Source organism: Acomys russatus, chromosome 21, assembly GCF_903995435.1.
Source record: "Acomys russatus chromosome 21, mAcoRus1.1, whole genome shotgun sequence".
Lineage (NCBI taxonomy): Eukaryota > Metazoa > Chordata > Mammalia > Rodentia > Muridae > Acomys > Acomys russatus.
In genome coordinates this window covers 52,851,460-52,863,554 of record NC_067157.1, presented here as the reverse complement: position 1 = coordinate 52,863,554, position 12,095 = coordinate 52,851,460, and the positions used below count along the sequence as shown (strand labels likewise).

The 12,095-nt window shown below is 42.8% G+C and overlaps 1 protein-coding gene across 1 annotated transcript in view; it reads right to left on the bottom strand.

The window, feature by feature from the left end:
• Window positions 1–12,095, bottom strand: part of Slc22a3 (solute carrier family 22 member 3) — a 93,711-nt gene that overhangs the window by 42,897 nt on the left and 38,719 nt on the right. The window contains exon 2 of the mRNA XM_051164178.1: window positions 3,802–3,905. Coding sequence (XP_051020135.1) covers window positions 3,802–3,905 — 104 coding nt within the window. The remainder of the gene's footprint in view (window positions 1–3,801; window positions 3,906–12,095) is intronic.

Here is a 12,095-nt window from a genome sequence, read left to right as displayed (position 1 = left end):
TTGAGAAGGTTATTAACTATTAACTCAATTTTGGCCTATTAAAATGACTCACTTCGTATGTGAGTTTGGGTGGGTTATGTCTTCAAGGAACAGGGCCACTTGAGCGTGGTTGTCAACTCTTGGGCTATAGAGTCATTTACGTTGTTTCTCTATTATCTTTTTAAAGACCACGGGATTTGAAGCCATTTTAAGCCATCATTAATTTGAGTCCTATCTCCTTTTCTCTTAGTTGGCTTGGCTAAAAGGCTACTAGGTTTGTAGGCTTCCCAAAGAGCCATTGACTTACTCTTTTCAATTTTTCTCTTCTAAATTGTATTATTAATTTTCTTCTGTTTACTTTGGATTTGGTCATCTTTGCTGTTGTCATTACTCGGTGTATAAACTCAGATCATTGGTTTTAGATGAACATATTAATGCTATAATGTGCCTTCTGCATTGCTTTTGCTGAACCCATAAAATATGTTTAATTTGTTTTTATCTTCACTGTGCTTAAAATACTTTGAATTTCTCTTGAGATTTCTTCTCTGTGTTACCATAAGTACAATACTTAATTTCCAAGAATTTTGGGGGTTTCCAGTTACAGATTTATAGTTTAATTCCTCAGAGACAAAGACCAAACGTGGTATAACTTTTTATTCCTGTAATTGTATTAAAATTATTTTATGGCCCAGAATATGAACTTTGTTAATGTCTCTCACATATTTTAGAAAAGCCTGTATTTTGCTGTTGGTGGATGAAGCAGTCTGAAGATATCCAATATATCAAGTTGACTGATGGCATTGTTGAATTCAGTTATATCTTGGTGGTAATGTTCTGTTGATGGATTTTTACATTTCAGATACAAAGTATTAGCGTCTCTAACTACAATGAGGAATTTGTCTTTTTCTCCTTGTGGCTCTATAAGTTTTTGTATCCTGCATTTTAACATTTGATTGTTAGATACATGTATGTCAAAGATTATTGTGTCTTGTTGAATAATTATAGTTAACTGTGTATTCTTTGTGGAGTGTGTCCTAGATAGTATTAATATAATGACTTCTACTTTGTTTTGATTATTCTTAGTATGGTATATGTTTCTCCATTCATTTACCCATCACAGTGTGCATCTTTATATGTAAAGTGAGTTTCTTGTAGGCAACGTATTGTTGGGTCTTCTTTTGATCCATTCTAAAAACTGTTAGTTTTGAAACTGGGTCTTGGACTGGGTGTAACAGAATTCTTGTCTAGAATGCATGAAACCCTACAATGGTGTTGGTATGTGTCTGTATCTCAGCATTTAGTAGGTAGACATGGGACAACCAGAAGTTCAAAGTCATCCTTGACTAAATAGCAGTCAAGGCTAACATGGGCTGCATGAGACTCAATATCAGGGGTAGGGGGACCTTCACTGAAGCTAGAATCTGTCAGTTCATCTAGGCTGGCCAGCAGGTATCAGTAGCCTTTTGTCCCTGTCCCCACTCTGCAGCACCGGAGTTAGAAGTGTGCACCACCATACTCAGTTTTATGTAGGTGCTGGAAATTTAAGTCAAGTCCTTGGACAGCAAGCACTTTTCCTGCTGTGCCATCTCCCTAGACCCCACGTCTAGTTTTCTAATAAAACCATTAACGGCATTCTTCATTACCCGGTGCTTGATCTTTGACATTTCTTTTTTAACTCTTGGAATCAACATTTCCATCTTTGTTTGTATTGTCCGTTTTTTTCCTCTGCATTTTATCCAGTAATTTTTTTTTTTTCTGGTTTGACAGTTCTGACATCCTCTCCATGCCCATGTCTGGCTCTGATGTGTGCTGTCCATGTTCAAGGTGTGGGTTTGTCTGCTGGCATTTTATGTTTCTCTTTGCTGTGCTTTTTAGTATGTCTTATGGTTCTTTTCCTATGGTTCTGTGATTAAATCTTATTGTTTCTTTAGCTTGTGGACACTGACATCACAGATGTTCCTTGGGCTTTTTCTTTCTCACTTTAATTGGGGTATGGTGATTAGAATTAAATTAGATGGTGATTAGAATGGGTGAGGTTCGTCTGTTTCACTCCTCCCACATAGAAGGCCAGTTAATGCAGGCTTAAGATGGGCTATTTCTCACCCCTCAGGCCTGATATTGATAAACATTCAGAATAATTTCTAAGTGTGTGCGTGGGGGTGTGGGTGTGTACACATGCATGCATACATGCATGTTTTGGTAGCAGGCTTTATTATGAACGGAAGCATGGAGGGATGTCTCTTTATAGTCACCATGCAAACCTGGTAGACTTACAATAGGTTAAAAAAGAAATCACAGGCATGGGGGCTGGAGAGATGGATCAACAGTGAAGAGCACTTGCTGTCCCTTCTAGCGGGCCCACACCAGGCCTCACAGCCGTCTGTAACTCCACTTCCAGGGAATCTGATGACTAAAGTCCCTTTGGTTTTTCCTTATTTCCTCTCGCTCCTTACCCGACCCTGTCCCTCCCTCCCGCCTCCTCTTCCCTCTCCGATACAACCAACCCTGACCCTTTAGCCATCTCCTAGGGTTTTTCACTCTCAGAGTTGTTCACATGCTAAGCCTCCAACACTCTAACAATTTGGGTCTGGTTTTGATGACCCAGCAACTTCTGCCCCAGCAAGTGTCAGTTCTTTGTATCTGCCTAGCTCTCCAGCCCGGGGAGCAGCAGCTTTCCTTGTGAGCTATATCTGGGAAGGTTGCTGACTTTCAGCTTGCTTGGCCTCATACATAGTTAGACCTGAGTGGCAACACTAAGATCGTCACTTGGAAGTCCCGATCCAGATTCTTAAACCCACTTTCAGCACCCACCACTCTGTCTGCTCACAAGTGTATGACTATTAAAATACCTCTCTCCTTTCCTTATAGAATACAAATCACAGACACACACAGAGGAAGAGAAGACACCAAAAGGTGGTCAGTGCTGAGGGGAGACAGGGTTACTTACAGCTCCCTCTCTCAAGCTTGGCTCATTCACTCCAAGGGACTAAGTTAGCTACAAGGGAAGACCCTCAGCCCCCGACTAGGGCTTGGGTCTTCTCCTATGTGAAGTTATTTTAGAAGACATGTTCACTGATCATGCAGGATAACGTACATAAGAAGCAAAACCTAATTTTAAAAAATAAAGTTGAAGTAAAAATAGCTGGCATGCCTGCAATCCCAGCACTCAGGCAGGGGGATTATGAGTTTGAGTCTCTCCTACTATATATAGCAAGACCGTGTCTAAAACAACAACAACAACAACAAAAAAAAAAAAAAAAAAAAAAAAAAAGAAAGAAAGAAAGAAAAGAAAAGAAAAGAAAAAAACTAGAAAGTGAAGTCAACATAAATAAAAACTGGGGAAAATGTAATCCAGTTCCAAACTGGAGCCATTTAGGAAATAAATGAAATATGCATGGAAATTCCCTAATAATTCTAGAAAAACTTCTTTTCAGAGTTTTAATACAATTTGTAGAATAAAATACAAGACTTTTTTTTTAAACAAATGAAAATGTGGAGTGGCTGACCTCATGAGTAAATTAACCAAACCCCCTAACCGCTGGACTGTTTTGAGCACCCTAGATCTGCCTCTCACCTGCCACCTGAGCCATGATGCCACCATGACATCACTGCCTGAGGTCCCTGTTTTCACTGGGATGCTCTCAGACCCACAAGAGCACCTTTCCCACCAAAGAGAAGAAGTTTGAGGAGAAGAGAATTAGTCAAACCAGACAAGTGTGAACGTCGTGGGCGGTGGAATAAAACATTGAATGACAGCACTTTCTTCCCCACACACAGGTGGCACGCTACTGTAAACTAACCAGTTATCTTAGCCACACTTACCTGTCTGCTGCATAGCCCAAGGTGAATGCCCCAGCCAGGAAGCCAAGGTTTAGGATGGCTTGGGTGAGATCCAACATCCAGGCGTTGACACAGACAAGGTCAAACTGGGGAAACAAAGGAACAGACATGGAGGAACCTGGGCAGGTTCATCTTCAAAACACTTCCTCTCTAATACAGGTCAACCATCTTCCCAAGAGTTTAGCTTATACATGCTACACACAAAGTTAGGGAAATTATCACATGCATGTGTATACACACACACACACACACACACACACACACACATGTACATATACACACACACACATACACACATTGATCTGTGCATATTTTTCTTTGTCAGTTTAAATAAATGCAAGGAATCAAATTCCTAGTATATTATGAATACTGACATTTAAAGTAATGTTGTTAGGTCAGTCTATTATGTGTGTCTCTGGCCTGTCAATGCTATGGTGACTCGCCTGCCAGTCATCCAGATTTATACTTCTACTTGAAATTGACACTTAATTTTTAAAATCTTTCTGTGACAAATAACCCTGATATGTTAAAGGATTTCATCATTAATTCAAGTCCTCAAAGGCATGGCTCTGATTTTATAATCATGTGTACAATTATCTGGGATTATGGCCCACTGGAGTTAGACATGCAGCAAACACATCTAGAGAAATGCACAGAGAAACTCAGAAAGCAAACAGATTGGGACCAGAAAAGACAACATTTTGCTTTAGAAAAACCAAGCAGTATCAACTATAAAAACCCACACAGTAGCATGTATTTCAAACTGCTGAGCTTTAAATAGCCAGATTAAGGGGAGTAGGGGACAGGCACCTGGCACCTGGCAGGAGCGACCCTCTTAACAAGATTCAGTCTTCCTTTACACTGTACGAATTGAAATGCCCCAAATTGCCTTTGAACCCACATAATTTCTAGGTTATAAAACTGGTTCTCCTTTTTACTCCTAAGTGCAATGATCAGAAAGGATTTTTAAATCCTGTTTTTATATAGGATTAATTGAAAACAGATGCCTATTAACACTTTCTAAAATGCTGGCAGAGCTGTCTGGGCCAGGCAGTGCCTGCTTGCCTGTGATTTCAGCAGGCCAGCGGCCAGAGATGGACATTGCATTTCTCAGGCCCCTTTGCTAGTGTGGAGCTCCTTGGGTCTGGGTGTGAATGGGCTGGTGTGAATGAGAGCAAAGGACTTTGCTCCTGCTCCCACTCTGGCTTTGGCAATGCTGACCGAGTGCCAGTGGCTAGAGGTGTCGCTCAGGGCTTGTGGCCCTGACCTAGCCACATGTAGGCAGAGGGATCGGACCCCACTGATTGAGGTGGGGAGTGCACCTTGAATCTGGGCCACACCGTCTCCTGGCGGCCTCTATAAAGGGCATGGAAGGAGGAAGCACTTGCTCTTGCCTACTTGCCCTCACTCTCACTGGCAAGCCTGTTTCTCTACTGGCATTAGAGACTACTTCTACTGAAGACCAGCTCAGACATCTATCCTCATAGATTGGACAACTTCTGGATTCCTGAGTTTTCTGGATTAGCTGGACCACAGTATGTAAGCCTCTGTAACAAATCAGGGACCCATCACGGCTGTCTATGGCCATGAGCCTCTAGATCAACCAATAGAGCTCTTCTGAAGGGCAATTCATTTTAGCCTTCCTTTCTGTGAACTGCTTTTATTCTTATACTTAAAACATGTATGTATGTGTGTGTGTGTGCGTGCGCGCACACATGTGTGTGTATATGTATGTGTGTGGTGTGTCAGGGGTATATGTACACACACTGGAGGCACATACGTGCCATAGCACACAGGTGGAGATCAGAAGACAAGTTCATGGAGTCATTTCTATCATTTGATCTTTGTAAAGATGCATCCCAGGCCTCAAACCAGGCCACTGGGCTTGCACACTATGTGCCTCTACCCGCGGAGCCATCTCGACAGCTGAACCTACCCAGTTTTATAAATTATAACCTAACAGTGCCCAAACTGGGGGCTGAGGTTCTCTCTCTCCCTTCAAGAACCTATCACACTGTCCCCGGTAGGTGAACTCACCTACTTGTGGGAAATGAAGGATGTGCCTATGGGGACCCCATCACACTACCTACGATGGCTCTCCCTTCCAATCCTCTCCTACCTCAGGATCCAGTCATTCATGGCTGCCTGTGGTCAGGATACAGTCTTTCCTAATGAGGCCAATTTGAAGGGCAACCTCATGCTGCCTCATTTCTACAAAGCTGGCTTCCAGTATGGGGAACAGTTGCGACTCAGATGCTCAGTGTGTCTGCTCACTGTGAGGAAGCACACTTCCACATACAGGGATGGCCACACCAGGCCTCTGAATCCTCTCTGCATTCACTTCACGCTGCTGCAGTAAGCAGCTGGGGTTTAAAGAAAGGTCAGCAGATAGCGGTACCTGGGGGCTGTGTAGGCTAAGGCCTCTTCCCCCACCCCACCCCCAAACAAAGCACCAGGTGCATTTGACAGTTCCTCCGAAGACCTAAGCCCAACACTGATCAGCAGGTCATCTCAGTTCACCAAATCTACTTCATCACAGACACAAACATGTACATCTTATGTCTCTTAAAACAACCTATGTAGGGCAAGAGAGCCACATCCAGTTTTTATTTTCCAAACTGTACATATCGGAAACATTGAAATGTTGTCAATACTCATAAATCCATGTGTGGCTGCCTTGTTATTCATTAATCCTCAATGCCACTTTGCATAGAGTGACTCTGCTTGGCATGGGCGGAAAGTTAATCTGATAAGACTCTCAGGCAGCGCCTTCATGGAAGGCTAGAAGGCTGGAAGGCTGGAAGGATTACCCGTTCTTTGTTCTGCAGAAAGCATGGGCCACTCCAGGGAGAGCTGCTTTGAGTTTAACGGTAAAATGTTGGCGAAAGTTGCAAATCTCCAAATTTTCTAAAAACCTAAAGCACAAGAAGTACCCTGGTATAGAAAGGTCAAAGGTGAGAAGGAAGCTTAAAACCAACGTAAGTACTCAGAAGGCCTTGCTTGCTCCCCAAACCATGGGGGATGGGCCTTGACCATCAGCTGGACTTTCCATGGAGGTCTAACCGCCATCTTGACCAAAGTCTCATGTCAGAGACAGGGTGGTTAGAGGACGTTAGTCACAAGCCACGAGAAACAGCCCATTCACCAGCTGCATTTGAAGGGGGAAGGGGAGGTCTCTGAGGTCAAGCCATTCTAAGATCATCTTAGCCTTTAGATGTGATTCCTTTGGAGGCTGGTCTCCTGGGTGGTGATGGAACCTTTAAGAGCAGTGTCTGCTGGAAGATGGTTGGATAACCAGGGCCACAGCTTGGGGGAGGCATTAGCCACAGTTCCCTCAGGAGTGGGTTGCTGTAAAAGGAGATGAGCTAACCTCTGGCTTCCTCTTTTGCCATTTGGCACAGACACACACACACACACACACACACACACACACACACACACACAAACACCTTTGTGATGCTGTCCACCATGAGGTCTTTGACAGAAGCCAAACCGATGAAGCCACCTGATCTGGGACTTTCAACCTCTAAATCTCTGCGCTACATAGACCACCTCTTTTCATTATAAGCACCAAGTTCCAGGAATTTTGTTCTAGCAACAACGAGGCATGAAAACAAGTTTTAAAGGGAACCATTCCTAATCAGCTCTGAGCCTGAAGGCAGGAGGCACCAAACTCTTAACTATTTCAAATATCAATGGCTGCTTCAGCTTAATTGTCAGGTGTGGTGTGCACCTGCTATGTCTGGCACAGACCAAAGCAATCACCCATCAATTTCCACAGTTAAGTTCTAGTCTGAATCAACAGGAGAGCACCAAAACAGAGCTCTGCAATGATGAAAATATAATAATAATAATAATAATAATAATAATAATAATAATAATAATAATAATAATAAAAAACAACTAAACAATTTGGGTTGGAACTCCAATTCTTATGGTTTTAATAAGCACATCTTTAATAAGATCTGTTGGAACTTTTTGAAAATTATCATTTAACAATAGCAAGTTAATGCTGTCCTTATATAAGATATGAGCCATTATGACAAGCTGCAGATATAAAAATGAGTCATAGGTATTTCTAGCTAACTTGAAGTTGGCGACCTTGGCTTAATGCATTAAGCAGCCGAGGCTGGAGAGGAACATCGCTAATGTTCAAATCTACTTTCTGTCTTTGTGAGCAGCTTGTTACACAGTTTGAAAGCCAAGGTCAATGTCTATAAAGCAAAAATACACCAGTTGAGATCTAAACGGAGTAACAAAATGTGAGAGGTTCAGAGAAAGAAATGACTGGCTGGATCAGGAGTTGGGCTTGTGACAAGCTGGATTTAGGTGAAAATAAAATGGCAATGAAGGCTGCTTGAGGCAGGAAAGGTGCAGGCAGCAAGGTAGGCATTGTCAGGGAGAGTTTGTGCACACCCAGGGCTGTGCAGACCACTGCTGAGCCCTGAGTGCACTTGCCCTACTTGCTGCTGGAAGGGCCTGTGGTGATTGGCCAGAACTGAGTGATAAAACCCGGGGCCACCTTGAAGGAGAGAGGATCATAGAACCTGTCATCTCCAAAGCCCTGTCCGAAGCTTGTCATAGGCATGGTTAATGAAATATAAAATAATAGAAATAGAAATACACTTGAAATGGCATGGAAAGATGTCTTGAATGCATGGCTTTATGTCTGAATTTGTGACACTGGGAGAAATCTAAGTATATTTAGCCTTATCTGACAACATGCATGCCCTGTGACAGAACCTGTGCCCTCCCATCACAGAAAACATATTGCTCATGCCTCTGTTTTATTTCTTAGCAGTGAAACCCTGTAGTTACTCATCTTGACGTGTTCATAATTTCTGTAAATATCAGGCTGCAAAGATGAAAGATGAAAGGCTATCGGTTCCTACAGGGGCTCAAGACAAGAAAGTGGTGGTTCTTGGGTCAGGTGACCTGAGGGTCTTGTCACTGTCCTCTCTTCCAGCTTAGCATCCTAAGTTCTGTGCACCCTTTATGGCCCATCATGTGCTGAGGAGATGAGACATACAGAGGATTTAGTCCAACGCCTGAGGCATGAGAATCACCCAATTAATGATGCTAATTACATCCTGATCAGGGACACATGATGCTGTAATAAATAACGTGATTGATGGCTTCACAAAGTAGATTTTGGCAATGGGTGTGCCCTAGATTACTTGGATTAACAGGAAGATGCATGAGTCCCACCACAGACCAGCTAAATCAGAGTCTAGTCCAATATGTAACAGATGTGAGAAAGCTACCAACTACTGAAGGTGACAATGGAGGACAAGTGGCTAGAACATATTTTACTGCACTGACAGTGTCTGCCATCAAATTTCATGTCAGCTAGAGTCTCAGAATCCAGCCTTCTCTGGGAACAGTCTGCAGATGCCATCCAATTATGAGGAAGCAGCACTAGGCCACGGCAGGCCCTACTCCAGGCACAGTTGTCTTTATAAACAATAATAACAATATACATATATATCTGCCAGCCAGGAAGAGTCAAGGACTGAGAAAACCCAAAAGATGCAGGTGAGAGGCTGCGAATGCAACAGGGACACAATGGAAATGAACATCTGCAGACATAGCATAACCCTACACATCTGCAGACACAGCATAACCCTACACATCTGCAGACACAGCATAACCCTACACATCTGCAGACACAGCATAACCCTACACATCTGCAGACACAGCATAACCCTACACATCTGTAGACACAGCATAACCCTATACATCTGCAGACACAACATAACCCTACACATCTGCAGACACAGCATAACCCTACACATCTGCAGACACAGCATAACCCTACACATCTGCGGATACAGCTTGGCCCTGCACCCCTGCAGGCACAGCCTAGCCATGCACCCCTGCAGACACAGCATAACCCTGCACACCTACAGACACAACCTGGCCCTAAACATCTGAAGACAAAACATGACCCTGCACATCTGCAAACACAAACTTCTCATACCTGCCAACAGTGTGGCACTGTACACTTTCACACATCATGGCCACACATAGCCATAGATATGTTGGCTCTATAGATACCCCGAGTTAGGACTTTTCATGACCTAGTTTATTTTAAATCATTAGGGAAGTTCAAACTTCAGCCTGTTTTTGTTTTTTATTGTTTTTTTTCCTGGGAAAGAACACACCCTTTCTCTTTCATTACTGAGGCCTGAGGGGTCGGGAGAAGAAAAGGAGAAAGGAGAGACGAGACCACAGAGGAAAGGCCACGGTGCTGAAGGTACTCATGGCTTTACTCCAGTCACAGGTGGTGGGAGACAAACACACTTGTCCTAGCTCCATCTGGCCCTGACTACCACTAAGGCCCCTTATGTTGACCCAAAGGCCCAGGCTGTCCTTTAGTGGGAGGTGGGTGAATAATCCAGTGCCCAGTGAAGGAAAGACACCCACACCTACTGGCTCACGGAGACCCTGGGTCTCTTCCAGCATCCTGAGCAGGGATCAACTACCCTGGTGGGTACTCAAAAAGAAGCTTGTAGCATCTCCCAGCATCATGGACTCTTAAGATAGGGGGGCAGGAATATTGGCCAGTGCAGTTCTGGATGCATTGCTCTGAGTCCTCAATAGACTCCCTTCCATGGGCTGCTACAGGCTGACAAGGACAGATGCTTTGTGACGTGCCTGTCACTTCCTCGACCTCCATCTTCTGGAAGAGCAGGGTTGCCAGATTTACATGGCTGCACAGCAGAGTTCTCAGGGTCTGGGATCCCCACAGGAAGGGTACTTACCTTCCCACCCCACTGTGTTCTTCCCTCACCCCATCCCACCCCATAGATGGCACCTCCTTGTGATAAGGCACCCTTGCTTCCTCATCTGTTATCAGGCTATGGGAGGTGTGGGAAGACTTCACAAGGTTTCGTCAGAAAACTGAGGTGAAGTCTCAGTCAGTAAAGCACTTGCAAATGTGAGAGCCTCAGTTTGGATCTCCAGATCCCAGGCCAATAGCTGAGCACGGCGGTGTGCGCTTGTAATCTCAGGGATACAGAGACGGAAGCTGAGGCAGCGCTCTGCCCAGCTAGTCTCACTACTTGATGAATGAAGCTACAGGTCAATGAGAGACAAAAGATGAAAAACATGAGAGGAATGACAACCAAGGCTGTTGTCCTCTGACCTCCACACGCACGTGTATGTATACCTCCTGTTAGTCTGACAGCTAATATTCTATTATCTACTACCTAATGTCCTGTTTTTCTATGGGCTAATTTTTCTTGTTGGTCTAACAGCTTTTCTATTATCTACTGCCTAACTTCCTGTTTGTCTATCACCTAACTTCCTGTTTGTCTACAAGCTAACTTCCTGTTTGTCTATCACCTAACTTCCTGTTTGTCTATCAGCTAACAATTTCCTATTGGTCTACCAGCTAATTTCCTGTTGGTCTATCAGCTAATTTCCTATTGGTCTATCAGCTAATTTCCTGGTGGTCTACCAGCTAATTTCCTATTGGTCTATCAGTTAATTTCCTGTTGGTCTACCAGTTTGTGGATCTGTTCCAGTACCTCTGGCTCAAACCTTCTGCTTTCTGACCCTATATTGTCCATGTGCTAGGGGAATACACTGTATCAATATGAATTCAAATTTCCTTTTTTCCTAAGACAAATCAATTTGGATGAAAGTAAATACTTTGTTTTTTGTAAAATAATAAATACATGATAACATTGCTCTGTCCCATACTTTAAAAAAATCACATGAAAAATATTTCTAGACTATAGAATCATCTAAAAATCAATATTTTGTGTTTTTAAAAAGAAACAGAATAGTTCCTGACATTAAGAGAATTTTAACTTTTCTTGATTTCACAGGATTCGTCAGAAACATGATCAAATGAAATGTTATTATCACCAGGGTGATGCTGGAACTGCAGAGTTAATATCTTTCCAGAACTTTTTTTACCTCCAAGGCCAACACATTATACTAAGTAAGGTTTGGTGTCATTGTCCTAGATTGGTGGATAGATTATGACTATTTTTTGCTAATAAATAAAATATTATTCTTCATAGCTGTAAAATATATCTTAGGAAAATAATGAATAAATTCACATTAAAGCACTTTTTAAAAATTCATCTGAGTCAGTTTCCCAAATGATTTATGTGTAAACTCTCAAGATAGTGTAGAATAACTCAAGCGTTAAGGATTGAGACAATATAGTCCATCTAACTTCTCTTCACCATGATGCTCATTTAAAAATCATACACAATATTCATTTATGTTTTTACCAATATTCTCAGCCCCAGAGCCCAGTA